The following is a 24249-nucleotide window of genomic DNA, read 5'->3' as shown; positions in this document are numbered from 1 at the left end:
AATGTAGTCATCTCCGGTTGTACAGTGTACGTAAGCCGACCTTAGCAAAATAATATTTATCTCATTCTTTTCAACGTTTTTGGCCTACTAGAAAAAATAGGATAAGTATATGAGGGTGATTTAGACTCCTATGCTTGTTATTGTTCTGAGGTAATCATGATCTTACCGTTACTTACTCCACGGTCATGATGTTTTGCAAACTATGACGCACACAGGAGTAGTTGGGTTAGGGACGTTGGTCCGTGTTGTGTGAAGCTCCTACGAGCGGTGAAAAATAAAAGGCAAGATATTTTTCTTTATATATTTTGCACATTACAATAGATATAAAACGGTAATTAAAGGAACATAAAAACTGGAATGTCACAATCTACACATTTATGGACGAATACAAATTCCATTGAGTGTGACCTATTTTGGCACACTATATTTTATACTAGCCATTTTTTACACATATAATATCCAAGTTGTAACAATAAATGGGTGAAGTTATTTACGTAGAAAAAGTAGAAAATCGACCTTGTAATAATGAATATAAGTGTCATTTACATCTACACTACCACGACATATAAAACATCCATTCGATGTCTAAAATGTGCGTTTTATTCAATGTAATCTATAATGAATACTTAGCTAGGTAAACGAGTAACCACATAAATAGATAAATACGATAAAAACATTTATATATTAAAAATGTATATTATATTTTTAAATATGATTAAATATCATGTTTTTCTTTCCAAATTTATGAAATTCGTGTCAACAGCCTTAGTTTTACTTGCAAACGTAAATAACGTTTGTGGCTTCGTTATTTTTGTTTTTAGTATCTCATACTTTTAGTTATAAGTAAGTACATAATTATTTTATACTGTACGTTTTTCACTATGCTTTGTTTAACAACATCTTTATGATGTTTAGTTAATTTCTTACGTTTACGCGAATGTTAGACATCGAAATATTTTTTTTTCTGATTTTATCGCAGTTTTCTATGTTATAATTTTTCCCCAACGTTTCGAAGACATAAACGATGCAATCTTCGAAACTTCGAGAGAAAAGTATAATATAAAAAGCCGTAATAAAATCTGAAAAATAATTCATTTCGATATATTTATCATGTTTCAATACTAGGGAAACATACATTAAGGTATATACCATATTTATTCACAAAGTGCGAGATGAGATCTAAGCGTTGAAAGCAGATTTACTGTGACATACGTAGTCCAGATCCTAATTTCAGAGTAACGTACACTCAGTGCCAAAATTATACACGAATAAAGATCAAATCTATGAAACATTTTGGACAACGTATACATTAATTTAGAGCTGACTGTATAATAATTTATAAATATTGCACGCATTTCAGAATCATTAAATATGAAGTATAGACGTCCGTTTTCGTTTGCTTCACCGAGGTAGACGAGCGTTAGTGTAATTTACTACGTATATTTTTACCTACACACTATAATTGAATAAGAATGAACTACACTAAATATCTAGGAATGTAACACTAACCATTGTTAGCTGATTTTAGAATGAACATATGAGAGATACATTTAAACGACGCATGAATTGTAGAAAATAATTTTGGAATATGCGATAGTTTTAACCTAGTGTTGCTATTGATTAAATGATAAATATTTTAATGTATCGTATAAAATTACAAAAATGTACTTACATGAACGGCACGGTAATATAAAAATGAATGAATTTGTGTTATTTATAGGGAGTAATGCGATGTATTTATTGCTTATTAAAAATATTTCGAATAGTTTAAAACCTACGACCAACGCCTGCAATGGCAACAGAGAAAATGCTAATTGTGCGATATATTGCACTCTCAGTACAACTGTAATAATATACGCAAAAATTTTGAATATAAATGTAACAAATTTCTAATGTTATTCGCCAAAAATACATAATTTCAATTGTCTATTGATAATATAAAAAAATCTTATATAACACCTTAACTGAAAATGCAATATCTCACTATACTGATCACGTCCCCTACTAATGAATCTCGAGAACACTTCACGTGTCCGGCGCGGCGGCGGCCGGCTCGAACACGTACACGGAGTCGTCGAGCCAGTAGTACGCCTGCGCGAAGTCTCCCTCGCAGAGGTACGGCGCGCGCGCCCACGACGACAACTCGAAGCCGAGCGACCGCATGAACTTCACGAACGACGTCACTTGCTCCTCGAACGTCATGCCCGAGATCGGCAGCCGCTCCTCCGGCTTGTGGTCGGCTGTTACTGGAATTAATGTTTGCTTTTATTTAAACGTGTTACACATCTGAGAGGTAATTTTAAAGTGATCTTCGACCATCAAAAATTCAATCTCAACTTTGAGTTAAGTCTCAAGTAGACATTTTATGTTTTGAACTATTTCATAAACAAGGTTTCTTCTGACAGTTAAGAGATTGTTCGTGGTTAAGTCCGCACTGTTAAATAAACAAAACTCGGCCGTCAAAATCACTCACATATTGTGACCTATAATACCATTTAAGATGATGCAAATATAGGCTTATTGAATAGCGACTATTTTAGGATGCTGACCTTAATTTGACGGGATCTCAGCTGATATTGCATTTCAGAGCGAAATTGACTGGGATCTTTTAATACTGCCCTCGGATTAAAAATTGGCTTGGTTGATAAAGATTTATAAACTACGTCTTCTATATTTAACCCTTATAATGGGTGTGGATGACCAGCGATGACATTAGCAATCACCATTGTATACCACCAAAAAATATATTTAAAGTCTACCACTGTCTGACACAAACTGTCCTCACCTTCCACATAAGGCTTGTACGGCAGCACGAGCGCTATGACCAGCACGCCGCCGGGAGCGATCGCGGAGTGCGCCTGCTTGAGCATGGTGACCGGCTTGCTGCAGCGGTCCAGCAGGTTCATCATGCACACGCAGTCGAACTGCTGCTCACGCCACCAGTCGTCCGTGTCTAATAATCTGCAACGATAAGGAGTGATTGTATGAGTTTGAAACAAGTCTTCGATGTGACTTAAGTGGATAAGACATTGAACAAACAAGTACGTATATTCATCATTGTATCGATAAGGGTACGTAAGCATCATAGTAGGTCTTCACAATTTTAACGCAAGTCGGAGGATGCAGTGATGAGTCTCAATAGTAGACGTGATATTTGGACGTGATTTTATTCGAATCTATCAGGCCGAGAGCCAGATTAAACAAATGATAAATATGGTACGCAACAAATGTCAGATGTCTACGAAATGCGGCGTCATTTATATCAAGCGTAAGACTACTCACGTGTATCCCTTCTTGGCGAGTGTCTTCTGCATGCTGGCGGAGATCTCAGTGGCGTAGTTGATTGAGTAGAGGTTCGCGAACCGGCGGCTCACCTCGCCGTCGCCCGCGCCCACGTCCACCAGCGCGCCCAGCCGCGTGTCGTTCGGCTTGCGCGGACTGTTCTGCAGGAGTTGACGCACCTGCGCCTCTGATAGCACGAACATTGAGCCGCGCCCCAGCCACCTGCGGACGGAGGACACATACACGTCAGTGTTGTAAGCGTTGTTGAAAATTAATCGTTAATTATTGTAAGACGGAAGATTTGTAAACAAGATATAAGAAAATATAAGGGATGCCTTTCAGTTGATGCGTAATTATAAAATATTATAGAGTAAAATTTCCTTGCAAGTGGAATTGTAGATGAAAATAAGTTCATCATTATAAATAAACACACATTGATGGTAACGTAGTCGGTAGTATTAAACAATAAATTGCGGTGCACTTCGCCCGGAGTGAACATGCGATAGTCTATTACGAGCTCCGTTACAGCGCAGCGTAGCTATTAATTTTGCCATACAAGTTAATTGTCGAAATAACAAAGTTCGCTCATCGTTCCAACCTTCTAATTTAGTAGAAGGTAAGTTCTTTGAAAACGATTTGTGAGCTATTCGCCGTTGATCTAAGCAACAATAGCGCAATTATCCACTACCGTCGGTCGTGTGGTGGTGGCCGTTAGAAGGTATTTCGCGTCGGAGCCGCAATTACCGGGGATAAAGTACAAAGCGCGCTGCGGGCAACGGCGTTCGGCGTCTAACGCTCGGCGGCAAATTGTGCGCCCGCGGCACCGGCGCCGCCCGCCTCGCCCCGTCGCCCGCCGGCCGACGTCTTCATCGCGCTCCGGGCGAGCGGCGAAAGTGGATAATGACTGGTAAATCCGCTCTCATTAGCTGAGACCGAACGTCGCGCCGTTCGATACCGATTCGTCTTCGTCGGGTAAAGGGATAATCGGCGCGAGGCCGCGGCTCTGTTATTAGCCGCAGTACCATATACCACGCACGGTATTATCCGCCGCCTCCGGCGTCTGCACTGCAATTACTGCAACGCTAGTGCACTTTGTAAGATCGCTGTACTCTGTTAGGACGTACGCCACGGTCGATCTGAAAAACTGCATAATAATGTGTAAAGTTTCAGGAGTACGCCTTCTTTCAGATGTGATTTTTTCTTTATGCACAAATGTGGCGAGCGAGCTTGTTGTGTGCGTCCACACGGCACGGCGTGTCGTGCGGACGTTGCGGATTGATTGCTTTATTGTGGTGTCGGTGGTGCCGCGGACGCGAGATACATGATACATGAAGCGGTCGCGCTGCCTCCACTAATGAGCATCCGAACCGCGCGTAATTGTCACCAGTCTCCGCGCGCCCACTGCAGAGCCGATGCATCGTGTGTCACCACACGGGATATACTCAACAGCTACGGAAAATATGACAACTGTTACCGTGATGTCAAACGTTGTATGATTCATTTATAGGGGCAATAAGTAAATATTTCACGCGAAGTAGCTCTTTAGTTGAACAAACAAAATCATCGCAAAGATGTTTCAAGTCCGTCGAGTCTGCTTGTTGTGTAATTCATCAGAGCGCGGAGCACGACGTGTTATGTTCGGGAAATAGGTAGATAACGGAAACCATTTGGAAGATCGGAGTATGTCGAGTGAAGTTGAAAATTGTGCGGCAAGGGGTGATGTGTAAATCGAGTAGAGCAGTAGGTGGATAGACGGCGCGGCGCGGCGGTGGCGGAGTATCTATTTCAATAGAATGCGGTGGCTTGCAACAAGGAATCCGAAGCGGTTATCGAGGACGGAGGTGAGAGATGTGTCGCGAGTGCGCGGGGCGGCGGAGCGGCGCGGCGGGCGCGGACTCGTATCGCGATTGCATCGGAGAGCAAACAAGCGGGCGGGGTGTCGCCCGCCAGCTCAAATCATATTACCCCCGGCCTCACACCAGCGCCGCGCCGGTCGCACCACACACACGTCATTTGAGTGTGCGTCGCTATGGCGACGGCCCGGGCCGTGCATGATATTAGTGGTACGTAGTACGTGTGCGCCTCATCTCCGCGTCTCCGCATCTCGCGCGCGTTTAAACTTAACGCGCCGCCGAGCGCGGGAAATTAAAACCGGCCCCGGATCGGAAGGCGCAACCGAGCCGCGCGCTTTCCGTGCACAGGGCCGGCTGTCGGCGCCTGTACCGTCTCACCCGCCACTGCACACTACTTGATCCTTTACGTCTCATTAACTAAGCATTTCTAGAAATTTATTTAATATACCATACATATTTATATTCTCTAATTAATTTATTTATTAGTCGATATTATAACTACTGAATGTATCGGGCCGCGGAATATGCGGCAGAATAGAAAAAGACCGACTTCCTTTCTACCGAGGTGGTATACGGAGCGTCTACTGAGATATTTTTAAATAATCTACACCCACGGCAGTTAAACCATCATTAATAATGTTATTTTAAACAAGAGCCATGACTCTAAACTGGACTTCTGTTTTCTAACTATTGGATGGACTTGGACTTGGATATGGCTATGTCATCTAAATAATATTACATGCGATGTAACTTTTGTAGAGAGCCTACTGCACCCATTTGTTTTGCTTTTTACAGACGGAACAAAGTACATTGTAAATGTGTTGATGCACGTATAACCCATCAGTACTAATGAACAACCACCTTTGCCACCTATGTCGCTTACAATATTTAACAAGAGATAAGGGCGAAAATTAAATTATAAAAACGCAGTATGCAAATGACTTAATAATATTTCCTAAATGCAGATAGTATGTGGGAACTGAAAAAAATAGGTGGCATTCATCTTTGACTATATTGAAGTCAATAAAAAAAATACATAAAACGGTACAAGATGATGTACCGGCATTATCTACCATAGTGACACATTATATAAGTGTAGAGCGGTGATAAAGGAGGGGCCCACCCCCATATGTAGATACCTACACATTTGCTTTACTCAAAGACATTGTCGCTTTCAGGCACCTCATTAGAGCGCGTCCCATGTGAGCCTACCCCCCGTGCGCCCCCTGCGCCGCCGCCCGCGGCCCCCGCCGCCCGCACCGCCCCGCCGCCGCCCGCGCACTCCCCGCACACCGCCCGGCGACACCATCGCACACACCACCCCCACACAACACTCGGAGACGAGGCAATTCTTTCTCTGAGCTCGCAAACTTGGATGGATAATTACACCCAGATAAGAACTGAGACCATTACGTGCTTTACGTTTGCTGATTTTTGAATTCATTCCATTTTACTGCCTCGATCATAATAATCGTGAAAATTCAGAGATGCAATTCCCAAAATTGGATTTGTTTTAACTTAATTTGCAAATATTAAAGAGAGTAATCAGCCTAAGGGCAAAATGCGTGTGTTTGCTTATATAAATTATACTATTGTTAGTTAAACGCGTTCGTTTAGAAACGTAATTGCATGTTAATTAAGAACCTAACAACTTGAGGGGCGCTTAAATATGGGCACACTGGCTTTTCCAATACTATAGCTAACTATTTTATGTAATTTTGTCAGACACAAGATCTTTTGGGCAATGAAAAAAAATTCTAATTTGTAATTTAACTAAAGACGATCCTTTCTTACGACAAAGGATAACTAAGTAGACAGGCCTAATATCGCGATCACTGGCTGTTCACCTACCATAGAAAAAAAATATATACTTCTTATCACCCGGTATATCTAATGTTTTTAACAAGAATACTAAGACCATAACGTGCATAACAACAGGGTCCATCCACTTGTTATGGTATCAGTACATTTGACACACTGTACATTCTACAGTCGTTTCATTTTCGTAGTGGTTACCATTACTATGTGGTAATACAAGATAACAGAGTTCAAAAACTCTAGTACATTTTAAATTTTCTGGAACTTGTGAGTAGCGAATACGTTTTCAGGCCTGGTCAAACATAAAAAAAAACAATTGTTTCAATACGTCAATATGTCAATGAATTTTGATATAGTCTGGAGTATCGCATGGAATTATAAAGTTCACTATTGTGGACTGAAATGGTAGTTAAGAACTAATAGCGTGCGTGGATAGAGTCCGTCGCTGATATCTGTCCGGGGTTGCCTTGTTACTAGTGACTTATCTAACTAGTAAAGTTCGAATTTGATATTAACGGCAGATACAATAAATTCGAAATTGCCTTAAAACACTGTCTCTCTACCAAAAAGTATAGAGTGTGCACGTCATATGTATATAGTGTTTTCATGACTACTGTAGAGATATTTACAGCGCTGGTTATGATTATATTTTGTTTCTATTCGTTTAAGGCACTGACATATATTATAATAATAAATATCTGAGGTAATTTCTCTATCGCGCGTCAATCGTAGAGGCGACGTGTGTAAGCGTCGCGAAGGCCGCGCCGCTGTACCTGGCGGAGTAAATATACACATGATAATTCCAAAGTTTCCGTCTGACATTAGGGCGCAATAAAAATCGTATAGTGCGGTGCACAATCGAACGTCACACGAACTGAGGTAACACTCACGAGCCGAGCGCGCGCACCGCACACCACTCCGCACTCGGCACTCGAGCCGCAATAAACTATAAAAAGTGGATAGTAAAATGTATAAACAATGAGAGCACGGTTAAAACGTTTTAGTGTTAAGAGTGGGCCCATAAACCGTTGACACGCACGCGTAAAATATTAACGATACCTACAAGAAAAATGACGACTATCAATGTTGGTAGCGATTTTCGGTCGCGGGGACGCGCTACAAATAATGGCCGTACCAAATTTATACGCGGACCCGAATTGCCCCGATTGAATATTTTACCAGGCCACGAATGCGTCCGACGATATTTTTCCATTTCACCGCCCATTTTTACTATCAATTGCTTAGTTTCCTCTTTAATATTATTGTACGTGCGACGATTCGGACGCTGTTCGCACGTTTTGATAATCTTTTTGATTTCTTCTCTTTGCATTGATTGTAGAGCAACTTGTTTTTTTGTGTATTTAGGTAGACATGAGGTATAGAAATTAAACTGAGTGCCCATTTCAGTGTGTAAAACGATTTAAATATGCAGAAACAACAATGGTATATTAATTTCTTTCGTCTAAATTATTCACAGCTTCGGGCAACACTCGGTGACTGGACTGACAGTTTTATATTGTTTGACGGACTTTAGCGTTTCGGAAACACAATAACCTTTAAAAGGTGTGAAGGCGTGGGCTCAATTCGAATCTCGGCTCGGGTTTAAAATAACTTCTCGGAGGCGAATGGTTTATTGCTTATTGAGTAGCTCTGACGAAACGCGCCTTCGACGATAAAACATGGCCAGAGTGGAATCTCACTCAATATCACAACATGTGCGGGGACATTGAAATTATCGGCGGGTGGGAGGCGCGCGCGCAGCGCACCCGCACAACAAAACGAGCGAAACAATGCGTGGAGTGGCGCGGCGCGGCGCGAGCGGAGCGGCGAGCGGCAGCGGGCGCGGGCGATCGCGCGGCGGCGGCAGCGGGAGCGCGCGTGCCTCGTTAGCGGGCGGCGCGCCATTGGCCGGCGCGTGGGGGCGGGGCGCGCGACACACTGCGCGCACGCAAATAGCGCGCACCCGCACACGAATTAAAACAATAAAATGAAAGTAATAAAACAATGCGAGCCACCAACAATATACACTATCGAAACGGTTAATGGCCGAGCGGAGGCGGCTGCCGCGCCACACCGAGCCGCGCCAAGCGATTTATTGAAACGGCCGCTCGTCTCGCTGCCGCTGTCTCCGCAACACCAATTCGGCAAGCCAACTCGCAGAACCGCTCGCCCTGCTCACGTATTCACATATATAAATAAATAAATTTCCATTTTAATACAGGTCAACATAAATATTTGATAATATAATAATTTACAATCGGGTCGTGAAAATAATGGGTGAGATTTACCACGTATATACCCGATTCCCTTCCACGCATATTGATTAAATTATTGTTATTAATAAACTTATGTAATTAAAACTTTTGTAAGTTAATTGGTCGTTATTAGACTCGCTAATTGATTTTGATATATGTATTTCATTTCAATAAACATAAATGGAAAAGTAAATGTAAAGTAGATGCTTTAAATTACTCCGCAACCTAACTACCAAACAAGTTCCTATACCTAAATATATATTTTTTTCATCGTCTCCACTCTTGTCTCACCATGCAGTATCTAGACATGTACTTATACATATATTATAAACATATATATTAATTTATCAGTAGTTCTTTGGCAACAATTCTGTAAAACATTAGCTACTAGCTTTTGCCTGCGGCTTCGCCCTCATAATAAGTTACTCCGGGAGAAATCTTTTCTCGGGATAAGTAGCCTTTACTCAGGAGTAATGTAGCTCCCTATAAATGAAAAAAAAAAAACGTTTTAGTGGTTCCTGAGATAAGCGCATTCAAAAAAACTCTTCAGCTGTATATTATTATAGCTATACATTTTCATTATGATTTTAATGCACTATTGTTATTAAAAAATAGTCCTGTATTGCCTAGACTCCTCAGCCGTTTGATTACAGATCCAAACCTACCTCCTCCAATAGTCTGACATTTTCAATACCATGTATGTAAAGATAGCCGGCGTCAACTCTATCGTTCCATTGACCATTCGACGCATATCAGGAAATTGCATCAGCCGGCCGGCGCGGCGCGTATCTCGAGTTAGCGACTCGCGGAAGGCTTCCATCTAGGTGGTACGTAACGAATGTCGTCTCATTTACTAATGTGTCACATGCAGCCGGCGTTGTTTCACAGGCTGTGCCCGCCGGCGCCCGCGGGGTGTCCGCACGCCGGTGGGCACAAGGGGAGAGCAGCCACCAGGGGGAGGTGGCTGTAGGAGATCGGGTGCAGATGACCAATGGCGCTGCGCACCACCCGCGCCACCGCGATGCAACGTTAATTACTACACCCCGCTACATAGGTAGCCGCTACCACCTACAAACTATGGTACATAGAAATAGCTCTGGTTACCTATGACTAGAAACATGCGTTTAACGGTTGTTGTAGGTATTGCAGTTCCCATGAGAGCAAAACGTTTGTTGTTTAATATAATTTACGTCACATACGCTTTCTTCTTGAAAAGCGAGTGTGTAACGTATTGTGTACTACATGAGTAGAGATTGATTGTAGTGGCGGATTGTAGCAACTATGGTGTTACACAATTAAGGTGTACGCCGTTATCGGAGGCTTCATTAGTACTTGGCTAGTGTCGTGGGTGGTAGGTGAGTAGCTTGGGGGGGTGAGCGGGAGCCGGCAGCTCATCTCGGCGGGTGCATCGCTGGCTGCGCGCGCAAACAAATTAAAACGTAAGACGCGCCCTAATCAATAGCCGACTCCGCCGCGGAGCCGAATTAACTCGCCCGAATGAAAAAAATGAACAAAATTATATTCGCGCGAGAGCTCAACCCCGCTGCCCCGCCGCCCCGGGCCGCCGTCCCCCGCTGCCCGCTCCCGCGGCCGCCGCCCGCAGGAAATTGCTTTTCTTTCAGTGGGCGCGCACACACGCCGCCGCTGCTCGGCGCTCGACGCTCGGCGACGCGAGCGCGAGAGGGTTACAGCCGCCCGACACACACAATATTATAATTTACGTTTCCTCGTATATCGAGGTGTAAGTAGGTACTTTACCTGGGCGTTTCGCGCCCGCTCAGCCCTCGGCTCACGCTAAATCTGAGCTTTATACGTTCACTTGACGCGACGAGAGCGATATTAGTTTCCAGCCAACTCCATCCCTACTACAATATTTATTAATGCGCCGCCTCTACACGTTTATATTGTGTATATATTTTTCATTTTGTCTCTCCTCGTAAAGTAATTCACGAGATACGTAGAACAAAAACGTAACTAAGGACGATTTAGTAGTTTCTTCATAAACTTTAATTTAACTCTGCATTAAATTTACAAATGCGGTGTCTAAGCAGGGTTGGTATATCCAAGCCACATTTAACACGGCACGTGTGTCTGTCGTTATGACGTAAAAGGAAAACCTCAACAGGAAATCTCTGTAACATAACGTTCTCTCAATGTTCGTGATTCAACGATGAACGGCTTTTATCTTCGAGCCTGAAATAAATCGCGGTATTGCGACAAACTTTGTACATTCTCTCCGTGGTAAGGGCTTGGAAGTAATAAACATATAGCGGTTGGATAATTGTCACCCACGACGACTATGCGCTAAGTTTTAAAATAATATTGATAATTAAAAAAATAATTCATTACTTCCTATATAATAGTGTGTTCGGAATAAAATTCTTGCGTTATATTTTCATAACATGAAACTTATATTTTAAGTTAGACCTCTCGGAATAAATTAGTGAAAATTGCATTCAATTCCATGCAATAGTTTCTGCATGATTTGTGTACCAACAGACAGACAAAAATTCTAAACTGTTCTTGCGGCTGTAAAGATCCTACACATATTTGTTTTTGTTAAATTTCCTTAATGTACAGAAATGGGCCTGTTACAATTTTATTATATGTTTTGATACAGGAATTGGGTATGAGAAGCTTCCTCCCTTACGCAGTTGTGATATATTTGCATGTTGGTATGAGCAGTAAAACACTTACTTGGTAGGTAGATACATACAGAATCCTGTTTCATTAACAGCGAGCGCGAGAGCTCTAATCTGTCCGAAGGCCCGCCCGCCCAATTAACGCGTGGGCGATGAGATCGCCGCCCGCCCGCCGCCCCGCCGGCCAATGGCGGCCGCGCGGGGATTAATTAAGTAACTTCCCGTCTGACCCCCCCCCGCGTCTCACTCAACTCGACCCCTTGCACCCCCAGCCCCCGCGCGCACATCCGCGGAGTCTGCGGACACGCCCGGAAAACTAACCACCTAATGAGGGGAGATGACCTCACGTGCTTGTGTGCTTTGTCTACAGAGCGTATGTGCAAACTATGTGATGTTTCATTTGTGTGCAAGTGTTGGCCTTTATGTAAGTGCCGTGGCCGCTTTGTCCTCACATTACCTACACTCTTATAACGTTGTAACTCCCGACCGCGCCGCGCCGACCACTCCGTGGGAAAACATCCATGTAATTTCATTGCAGAGTACATTTCAATTTGCGCATATAATGGAACAAAACGACAACCTTGATTTCGGTAAAAACATCTGATCAACTGTGTGGGGGCAAAAAACTTCATTCAAATCGACTGTCTATTCTATTTAAGTTTGAACATAAGCACTTGCAGAATATCGACATAAAACTTCACGGTAGTACAGTTGAATGAAATAAAGGCATACGCACACGGATGTATATTCAGAGGCTGCATTCCTTAGTATCGTGTACGAGACGTGTAAGGGCTCGCTGGATGCTACCGACAATAAAATCGGATCTATGAAGGATTTGTCAATTGCCTACTGGTACGTTTACCTTCACTGATGTATACTTATGCTCTGAAAGAGAGCAACGATTTGTTTGTATAACAAGCTAGTATTTTGACTATGATAAGACAGGACGTTTGGACGTTCGTTCAAGTCAAAAAGGCAGATGAGCTAGTATTTTTACTATGACAAGACAGGACGTTTGGACTAAGTCAAAAAGGCAGATGTGGTCTTTGATTCGTATATAGTAGTCACTGATAGCATCGCTGTTGCGCAATTAAATAATCCTCGGGATCGTAAAAAGCCATTTAAAATTATTTTCAAAGCGCAGTCTAATTTTTAATCCCCGCTTTTCCTTTGACACCATGATCATTCTTTTGGTAATGTTTATGGGTCACCACTACCAATAGGCGACTCCCATGATTTTTTGACTAAACCTACAAAATAAAAACACCAATACATGTCTTCTTTTGACAATGTGTATGTTTGTGTATCTTCTTGATCATTAGGTGACTCATTTATGTCTTAAACATCGAAAATAACCACAACAAGAATAAAATATACACAGAACTGTCATAAAATACATAATACATGTTTCGTTAATGTTTATGAGATACGGAGATCAATTAAGGAGGGTAATGGTGAGTCGGAAGTGTGTGACAGATCGGAGGGCGTGTACTTGACGGGGACAATGTTTGCGCTTCATATGTCTTGGATAATATACAACGTGAGGAGCAAAAACACAAGCACCTTAGATATATCCAGGAGGTGCTATATTAGATATTTTGATATGACGCATGCAAACAAATAGCTTTTAACCAAGATTAATTGAAATTTAGTCGAGATAACTGTTGCATCAATAATTTAGAATAAAATCCTAATTTCACTATCGAAGTAAATTAAAGATGCCTTTAGAAGATACTAGATATGGCATCCGGAGATTGCCTCCTTCAACAAATGAAACATTCTCAATAAGTACATTGTCTTCTAACCAAGTATAGACAGCAAAAAAATAAACATAGCAAAAGCCGACAACGTTCCGAAATTATGGGAAAAATGTTTCAAAGAAGGTAAAAGTAACGTAAAAGATGCTATGTCATTATTATCAATACGTCGCCACTGAAGAGGGGGAGGGACGGGAATGAAATTTTCTTTACACAGCGTTCAGGATATGGATATTAATTAAAAGAACATTAGATAGAAGCCATGCAGCCAGCAGTTTCGATAGTTTGATTAGGTGCAAAAGTTAAATTACGCCTAAAGATACGTCTCTCGAAAAAATAATAAAAAAGTATCTACTGAGTTATTTAAGGTTTATTATTTAATCTTGATTAATTCAGAATTTTCTATTAAGAAATGCAGATTTTATAAAGGTATCGACTAAAGAGGATATTTAAGATGATGATATAAAGACACCTTGGCTTGGAGTCATGAAGTATCATATAACCAAAACTGGGGATCGAACTGTTACTTCAGCACAATGATCACACTCACATACCAACTGAGCCTCGGCTCTCTTAAGTCGTAAAGTACTTCCAAATTATACTTGATACATTGCCATATACATAAGTATTGCCATAAGCCTCAGCCCGTATCCTTGACGCAACTACACATTTAAATACGTAGTCAACTTCATAAATAAGTTAACAGCAATGAAACTTTTATGGGCCATATTCTTTATCTTGTTTTGAATTTCATCATTGCGTCTGCAACGATGGATTTAAGTGTTAACTTAGCTCTCGCGTCTTCTCTACATGTTGCTTTGAGTGTTCCCATTTTTAAATTGTTTTGTGACTAACAACCTGATCATATGTTTCAAGTTAATTTAATTTGACAGTTATAAACAGTTAATGTAGATATTCCCAAAACATAAGTTACAATTATATCGCTCATTAAAAATTATCACATGTCAACCCAGATTACTTAGTACAAAAAATAAATAAATAGATGCTTCATATAACAAACGTTTCACAGCATCTAGTATGTTGTGTACACTGAATGCCGGGAAGATAGTCAGTGATTGGTCCTCAACGGTTAACAACTCACAGTCATATATAATAGAAAAAAAAATCTGATATTTCGATGCAAAAACATAGCTCGAATTTATGGCTGATATGAAGATAGTCTTCAGCGTATTTATAGCACATTTATAATTTTAGCGAGTAATGAGTGAACCTATTATTTATTAGCTGCTATAAGAATAAATCAGAAAAAAACATTAGCTTCGAAAATCCTGTAAAATAGATTAATTACTCAACGAATATCATATGAGGAAATGTCACAAGCCTGAAAATTAATTGGCGAGGCTCGACCGGCTCTTGTTCTTACAGTAGGGTCCCACGCGTACCCGGTGTAGGTTAGTAGTCTATAATGGAAGTAAGCATCGGCCTGTTGGGGTGCCAAAATAACTAATAGTTTTCGCGGGGGCGTGTTAGCATTTTTCTTCTGCCGGTGACGGCCGGGCGGGGGAGGCTCGTTGCGACCGAATAAGGGGGGGGGGTCGTAGGGGGAACACCGCGGAATAACTTCCAGCAACGCGGATCATTCATACTTCATCGGCTTTTTCATTGTTTCGTAATGTCGATGCAGGTGCGTGTTTTTTATTTGAGCGGTTTTTCTAATGGATTGTTTATTTTTGGTTAAGTTTTGAATCTTTGCAAGAGATAGAGCATCACTATCAAACATCTGAACAGATAAGAGGTTTTAAATCTTCTGCACTTCTAAGTTACGTAGTCTACTAACTAAGCAAAAGTCCAGGAAAAAAAATCAGGAAAGAGCTTAATATTTATTTATAAAAGACCCCTTTAATTTGGTTTTAGAACAATCATAAACAATCTATATTACCTAATATGCTGGTCACCAGGTAATTTAGCTATAAAATGTTTATCCCACTAGATTTTTTTTTCCTAATATTAAAAGAAATCTTGATCGCAGACCGTAAATCCTACATTTTCTTATCCCATTAATTATTAAAACTCGTCAAATATTCTCTAAAATATATAATACAAGCAAATGGCTAAACTTGTTATTTAAGTGAGGAATTCCGTGCCCAGCGAGATGCACAGCCCGATAGCACAAGGCGCGGGGGCTCTCGAGCCTCCACTCAATAACTTCCGCCTACGTCTTTTCCACGTGCGGACGAATTGCCGCATGCAAATGTGACTTGCTTTATTGTTTCTTTAGCGTCTCGCACTTTATTTTTGTTCAGTTGTAAAAATAGACGAGGCGTGGCTTGCGGTCTGTATGCGAATTAGCTAGAATATAGTGTGTGAGGAATATGTATTGTCCTTTGAAGAGTAAGTGATTCTTAGCTGACTTCCTTTTTGTATCTTGCAAGTTTTTCTACAACGAAACTAGCAAACAAGTGGGAACAAGGGCCTTCGCTTAGAACAAAGCGAGACAAGGCGCGTTCCCCGTCGCCACTCCTTCACTGTGGTGGTGATTAATCGCACGCCCCCGCGCGGAGCATGACGCCCGGAAAATCACAACCCTTTCGGTCGACCGTTAATTACCACGCCTAGTTTCAGGGAGGCGGCGCCGGGCCCGGTCGGCTGCGCAGAGACGCGTCGCGCCGCATTTTAATTGGTCGCACGTAATTAACGCTCCGCTCGGTCGGTAATCACCAACGGCGTCGCGCGAGGGGACCGCGTTCCTAATTTGAATTTTTAATTATCGCCCACGACGCCCGTATTGGTCGACGCTGTCGAGTTTCTACGTTTAAAACAATGCCTACTGCGTCTGTAGGCAGTTTCGTTTTCTGCCTTTGCATTCTCTCATTCTTTGTTCTATTCCAATGGTTTTATATGGGCGTGGATAACTCAAGGTACTTCAATATGCAATTAATACATACTCAATTGTAATTGGCGTTATCTATATTGTTTCCATATTTATAACTAGCTTTTCCTCGCGGTTTTGCCTGCGTGGAAGAGTTTTCCGGGATAAAAGTCCACTATATATTTTTCTATTTCTTTTCCAAGGTTTCTAATTATCTCCATACCAAATTTATAATGTTTGTAATAATCAGAGAAATCTGTTCTGAGGTACACGGTATACGGGGAAATGATAAAAACATTGTCAATTAAACACGTATAGAAATTAGTTTTACAAAGTATTTTATTTTTCACCGACACTCTATTTACACTATTACATTAAACTTATCTATCTTTGTTTTGTAGAGTTGTAGAGTCGCAAAGCAAACGATAAACATCATTCAATCTTCTTTACCCAGTTACACACATGAGCACGTGAACGTAAACAAAATTAGTAATATGTGTGCATTAGCGCATGGAGTGCATTCGCTGCACAACTATTCTATAGCACAGCATATATTTAAAGTGCACGAGAGCTCTCTGGCGCATGCCGAATTAGCTCATTACCTCAGCGCGTCCGCCGGCTGCCCGGGATTTATCCTTCCATTTGCCGTGTACCAAATTTGAATAAGACCATTAGCCGCCGAGTTTTCAGCTCTCTGATATTGTACTCGACAATTACGATTTTTCCCCGGATTTAAGATTCCATTTTACGGTGAGTGCTATCGATCCGAGTTACGGGAAACAATGGATTCAAATTATTGCCAGCGTTTCCGATTGCTGCTTGTGAAATATTATTCAGTGAGAATTATGATATTGATATGTTTTGATGTTTAAAACTGAAACGAACAATACGATTGCCGTTAATCAGGGGCCTTATTCTCTATCCCGCACGTTATTTTAACAGTGCGTAACAATCACGTAACACAACGCGTCATGTTTAGGACTATAGAAATTTGACTTACAGAATACCATTCCACGCACATTTCTCGGAGATAACATGACACGGCCGCGTTACGCGTTTACACTATCATACAGAATAAGGGCCCGGGTTGTTATTCAACTACAAACCTGTTTACCGACAAAAAATCTCATAAACTTTTCAAAAACCAATTTCAAAACATTTGAAATTTATAGACCGTGTAATCACCAATTGCAATGCGAATACGCTAATGCTCAATGAGATCCATTACAGAAATGAAGCGAGGTAATAATCGAGACGCAATACGTTCGTAGCTCATCAATCCGTTCCACCAACTCCAGTTCTAGTTTATGCACATAATTAAACAGTTATGAGTGCACTGGCTGGCCAGTCAGATGTTGCACGGCGGCCGATAGACGGTGGATAGGGCTAAGTACGTGTTTAGTTGAGAGCAACGACGTTGAGTGACGCGGCCGACCGCGCGCCCCGCCTCGATAAGGTAAATGAGATGCGGAGTAGCGCGCCGCCAGCCGCGACCACCGTCGGCTTTAAATTAGCACCGCGGCACACTTCGCTTAACAAACGCCTTGTTACCAGGATTATCCTAAACGAGCGCGTACCTACCAGCCCCCAATAACTGTTGAAAGCCGTTACATCAACCTGCACATTATTCAAGGTAGTGATTGAACTGTAAATTGTTACATTGATTTCAGACTAGCGAGATAAGCGAGCGTTCCTTTTTGATAACAAGACATCGCGTGCCATATTGTGTAACCTAACGTGTCTACTAACTTTAAATAAGCACTACGGCACAGCTCTATTGAACAAATGCCTTGTTACTGGGATTGTAGTAGAAGACCATTGATTCGACTCGACTATTACCCGTTATATAAACATCGAGTACTGTACTGACCAAGGGACCAGTGCTCGCTGTTTCATTGATTTGAAACTTGGTCTCACGAAGTACGGATCTGACACGTCCTTTCCTCGTGGTAACAAGACACCGTGTGCCGGATTGCGAAATTGGGCGTCAAGTGCCTGCAACTGGATTTACATTAGCACCACAGGTCACTTAACAATTGCCTTGTTACCAAGAATATACTAAACGAGCATGTTGATTTAATACAATAAATGTGGAAAACCCCATAGATCAAAATTGAGCATTGTATCGACCGAGTAAGGTGGCTAGTCATTTGATTTAATTTAATCAATAGTTTACGTTGGTATCAAAACACATGTGATCCAGTTTATGAAATTGAGCTTCACATACACAGTGCAAAAGTATTTTTTTTGTTCCACCTGAATTCACCTATTTTATATATTTTCACAATCAATTCCTACAAAAAGTTATTTTAACTGATATTTTGCTGTTTGGGTAACGGAGGAGTGCGAGCTTTCACTATTTGATACGTAACGTAAATAGCATCATTTGATTGCGAAAAATATTCAGATTTACATAGTCTAGCATAACATGCCATTGAAATACAAGATTCTGGACATTTGTACGTCTCACGATACACTTAAATGGTCATTGTTTTTGTGCACACTTGTTAAAGGTGTCTAAAATGGAATAAGAAAGAAATAGCAGCAATATCAAAGGGGAAAACATGATTGTTAATTCCAGATGTCGTGGAAATGATAATGTGCTTATTTTTGCATTTGCAATGAGACGCAGCAATAGATCCGCTGTCAATCATAACTCGGACGTAAATGGATCGTGTTAAGGTACATGAGATATTAAATATATACATTTTTTGCATCCTCTGCAGAATGAAGCCTGTCTTTACAGTGCGACAAAAAAAACAACTTGTTTCACAATAATCGTACTATCAATTTGTGAGTTTAATTAATTTTCTAGGAAAACGGTCATCTGCATTAACCAGTCTTAGGCGCATAAAATGAAAGGGGACGCTTTTTACGAATAAAAACATAGTTGGCCGCGTTTTTACCCAATTATAAATAGACAGCGTTGTGTTTTTTTTTTTGTTAGTTTTTACCGGTTTTTGCTTGGGGCACGGGTCAAGCGAGCTGAGACAAAGCGCGGCGTGGATGCGCGCGCGTCGTGAAGCCCGTTTGGTTCCGCGTGCCGCGCCACCATTCAGCGCCAATCGCTTAATTCAACGGCGAGTGAGCGCTTTTTCTTTCGTGGCCGATCTGTCATGCATTCCAAAACCGTGGCCCGTTGCTTAGATAATGCAAACTCTATTTGCCTGATGATAGAATTATACGGGGAACTGGTGCGAATTCTTCGTATTTTATTATAATTGTACCCTACAGAGCGGCTCTAACTTAGATGTCACCAACCATAATCGTGTTCAGTACAACAATGTCGCAAGATTTGGTTCATGGTTTACAACAGCCTAGTTGACGTTGATTAAGAAAGTAGAGTACAGATTGACCAACCCGCCAACAACACGATAAAAGAGAATATAATACACGCTATATTTTGCATAGCCATTAAACAACCAATTAGTATCACCAAAACCTTGTAGCAACCAGTGTCGCAAGCGATCATCTCGGCGAATTGTTGACATTCTAGTGTCGCATGAACGTTGCGCCATCTAATCAGAGCGGGCGCATACCGCTCCTCTTATAATCATTCGACACGGCCCACCGCGGCTTATTACTTCAATTAACGGACTTCTTGTATGTGAAAATGAGATTTTATGTATCAGAAAGTTTACGTTTTTTTCAATATCATTGAATAGCTTTAGGTTGTGTGAAGATTTCACGCGAACGTTGATAAAAGGTTTGATTTTGAAGTGAAAGGGTTTTTGAATCATCATCATCAGGGTTTTTGAGTTAACGAGCGATCGAGTGATATGCGAGTGATAGGTGTATGTAAGTCATGAAAAGATCTATGTGGCTTGTGGTGACAAAGGAGACGGTAAAGAAGGTAAAGAATAATTGGGCACGTGTTAAGAAGATTATGAATATTTGCTAATACATTCATAGAGTTTAAAAGGAAACACAACGTCTGAACCTACAAATTGTAATCATGCTAGATGGTGTTCAAAATTTAAGAATCATTAGTTCCTGGACTCAATTCCTAGATACAATTTAATTTGAATAACGCTTGACTACACTGTAGTGATATGGGGCAGTGTGGTATTACCGAACCATAACTGCAGATATGTTGAGATTTGTTTTTGGCAAACGATAAACTCTATATTTTATTCCGTGTAGGCATTATTTCGATGAAACACCAATACCTACACATAAAGCAAGATTTAATAGTTAATTAGGTATAATAATGCCTACATTACATGTTTAAGAAAACATGCATTGTACGTTATTAATCTTGCCCAATACTGGTCGCGGCTGCTATGCAAGTATACATTCGACAGTTTACAGCGCAGTCTTACATTTTATTAGTTTAACACGATATTTAGTTAACACGGTTGGTTTGTGTTAAATTTTGGATTATTATTGGGCTTATTGTACAAATTGATTTGAAACAGTTTCTATTTTAGTTATTATTCAATTTGCAGATTGTTTGCTTAAAGACGCAATTTTTTTTATTTCGGCACTATTATTAAAGAATCAAATAATTACTAGTATACGCTCAAATAGCACCAAATATATAAAGAGTAATCAGTAGTACACCGGATAATCCGTCAAGGTAAGGTTTTGCAAGTGCGAATTTCATAATGCAGACAAAATAATTTAAGTTTGAAATGAGATATACAAAAATACGCGAAGACATAGAACTGTTCACTCGCATTAACAATTATTATTGCAAAAATATGTCTAGCAATTACATATTGGTGCACATGTGATTAGCGAACGCGTATCGCTAGTACAAACGTTAAGCCACCGTGAAATAAGAGCTCCCGACTCTGAGTCACTCTGTTACGTACACCTCTTAAATAATCGCTTGTTTTTCACAGATAACTGACTATTTAGAGTCAGTGTTGCAACACAAACGTTAACTGTTTTAGAGTAAACAATGTACTTTTGCTTCATTAATTTCTTATAAAAGATTGACATGACTGCTTTCACCGCGTTCTCGGAGATCGTTATTTTAAATTAAAGTTCCAACTCACTATTATGAACTAATCTCGATGTCATGAAGAACGACGATAGTCGATACAATAAACCATTATACTTAGCGACAAACATTTGCAGATTACAAATGTTACATTATGGAGGCTAGAAATTTTAAAGTAAAAAATACACATAATATTGTAACAGAAAGTAACAGGCACGCGATAAATATATTTCCTACATGAATGAAAAATAAAATAATGTGGGTGGTGGTGCCCACTGGCCAGTGCGCAGTAGGTAATTGGTGTGCGCCAGATGTGCCGTCGGGGGTCAGACGTGGCGATCATGTCGCGTGTCGCACGTCGTGTCGTGTCGCGTCTGGCGGACAGTGGTGGCGGTGCGGCACGGTGCGCACGCGCATGCTTGCACAGCAGCCGCCGCGTGTAACCCAACCCGCCGCACTAACGCCGCGCCCGCGCCATAACATAATTAAAAATGATTTAAGGCATTCGCTCCGGCTGCTTTGTTTCGCGCATTATGTTTCACTTGTTCGCGTCGCAGTCGCGAGGGCACCTCCATTTTTAACGCGCCGGCTCTTAATTCTGTCACAGTTTTTATAATCCTTTTGTATTTATTAATCCCTTTTGCGGCTCTGGTAGCGCTACGGTTCTCGGAAAGCGATTTTGACGTGACATTTCTTTGGATCGCGCCGTTTCTCTGCGTTAATGAAGCGTTCGATTTCGGCGCCGCCAATTAAAAAGAACAAATATTGTTTAAGAGTAATCAAACGGAGGTCAGATGCTATTCTGGGAATTGCTAATTAAGGCCTTTGTTTGTCCTCTTGCATGGGTTTCTAGGCGAAGCGAACACTATTATATTTCCCTTTTATTTCCTACCGTAACACAGGCTGTTTTTTAATTGCCTTAATTAAAGTAAAACCATATTTAATTGACAGAGAAACTTATAATATAAAATGAATCAATCTGGAACATATGCTGCAAATACAAAGTTGTAAGAACGTTAAAGAAATATTCAAAATTAACTCTGCCTTGTTGACGGCTTATGGCCGGTTGTCGAATTTCAAGAATTCGTTGACTGGACTCTTATTACCGAAAACAATTCGTTACGGCTTTATTTACGTTGAACGCTGTTGAATGTGAAATATATGTAAATTTTTGAACACAGGTTCATTCACTTCTTGAAGGAAACACCCATAATAAGGTAAACATTTCATCGTTACCTTTACCATTAAATATATCTTCTTTTATTTGTTTCTTTTTAATGAACCAGCATAATGGTAATCAAATTAAAGTAAGTCTCCAATCAGCTCAGACCGTAACCGCTACATACATATTACGAGTCAAGTGGGCAAATTTCATTGCGTATCTAGTTAGTGTGCGCACGTATAGTTCTGAGTTCCCAATAAACATCTCCAATCCTGTTAAGGCGGCAATAACGCGTGAGTAGCTGGCTAGCTGGCGTGGTGTGCGGTGTTTGCGGTCGGCGACGCGACGTGCGAAGGCTATTGGCCGACGGGTGCTATCCATCATGACGACAATCTATCACCGCGGCGGGATCCTCACGCGTGTTCCTGCGCTCTTTACTTATGTACCCTGTTCCGATATTCAAAACATACTGCCCGTTAGCACATATATGTGACGACTTTTGTAGAGATGATTAACAAGTTATAATTAATTATAGAAATTGCTAATTAAATTTAATAACTTCATAGTGAAAAAAAAATTGTCGATGAGCAAATTTTCACCCGTCCAACCCGTCGACGCAGGCTAAGTTGATAGACGGCTGAGGTTTTTGGCGTAGATAATCCAAACGGCTATTTCACGCGGAATTCACATTCCGGCTACGGCTTCCTATAATATCAGATCTTGTGTAAGGATACGGCTACAGAGTTATCGCAGTCATTTAAACGGTACGGGAACGTGGATAAGTCGGAGTTTTAAAATTAATCAAGTCATTGATCGTGATCGTAACACGGTGTTTTATTTTGTTCTCGCAAATGCAACATAGTAGGTACGTATCTCGTGGTCCATCTCTGTTAATTAGTTTTTTGTCGGGAGCGGCGGGCGGGACTGCCGACGCCATCAAATTACGATGAGTTGGCCTTTCGGCTACCGGCGCCGCGGCCGACAATAATTATACACTCGTTACTACCGTGCTGCGCCCGCGCGCCGCCGCTCCGCCGCCGCGCCGCGCCGCTGTCGGAGCACCGACCGAGACGTGACGAATGCTCTCTACAAATGAAATTGGAGAAATTGTTTTGACACAACATTAATCGATAAAGCAACGTTGATTGAAATATTGAATTGCCCGATTGTAAAACACCAATACCCTGTTGTGAAAATATTTGTGCGCTATTGACGAAAAACCGTGCTCACGAGAATGGATTTATTTTGTAATTGTGACTTTTTTTGGAAATGTTTGCGTTCGTAATTTAATGGGGCGGAACGAAGCGTTTAGTTTTAAACGATAGCGAGCCGAAATCTGTCGTTTAGAGCGGTGCGCACGCGCGACTCGAGTAAAATCGAGTGTCGACAATAAATTCCATCGATAAAATCGGCGGCGTCGACGGCGCGCCCGGTAATTTCTTAACGACAGCGTAACTCGGTGGCGACGCGTGCGCATACGCATTTTATTTCTCCCGCATCAAGAGGCCGACTCCGAAATAATCGTTCCCCACTCAGCATAGATGGTAATCAAGACAACTATTAAAGACGCTCTTAATGTAACTTTTTTGGGTGGCGAGCATTACACACACGAATTAGAAAGGAATTGAAAGTATCGTTACTTTGTACATTTATCTCGAACATGTGTAATTGTAAATAAACGGAATAAATTTAATACGAGTAT

The 24249-nt window shown here is 41.2% G+C and overlaps 1 protein-coding gene across 4 annotated transcripts in view; it reads right to left on the bottom strand.

Moving 5' to 3' along the window:
- Positions 1 to 287: 287 nt before the first annotated feature.
- The window catches only part of LOC115444409 (methyltransferase-like protein 9), a 55174-nt gene continuing 31212 nt past the window's right edge, over positions 288 to 24249 (bottom strand). For 3 of the 4 annotated variants that reach the window (XM_030170181.2, XM_030170179.2, XM_030170177.2), the window contains 3 exons: positions 3283 to 3504; positions 2786 to 2961; positions 288 to 2246 (listed from right to left, as the gene is read on the bottom strand). In XM_030170181.2, coding sequence (XP_030026041.1) covers positions 2026 to 2246; positions 2786 to 2961; positions 3283 to 3504 — 619 coding nt within the window. In that variant the 3' untranslated portion in view covers positions 288 to 2025. The remainder of the gene's footprint in view (positions 2247 to 2785; positions 2962 to 3282; positions 3505 to 24249) is intronic. The other variant, XM_030170178.2, reaches the window with a different exon arrangement.

Source organism: Manduca sexta, chromosome 15, assembly GCF_014839805.1.
Source record: "Manduca sexta isolate Smith_Timp_Sample1 chromosome 15, JHU_Msex_v1.0, whole genome shotgun sequence".
Taxonomy (NCBI): Eukaryota; Metazoa; Arthropoda; class Insecta; order Lepidoptera; family Sphingidae; genus Manduca; species Manduca sexta.
The sequence above is the reverse complement of the archived record's forward strand: the minus strand, read 5'-3'. Positions and strand labels throughout refer to the sequence as shown.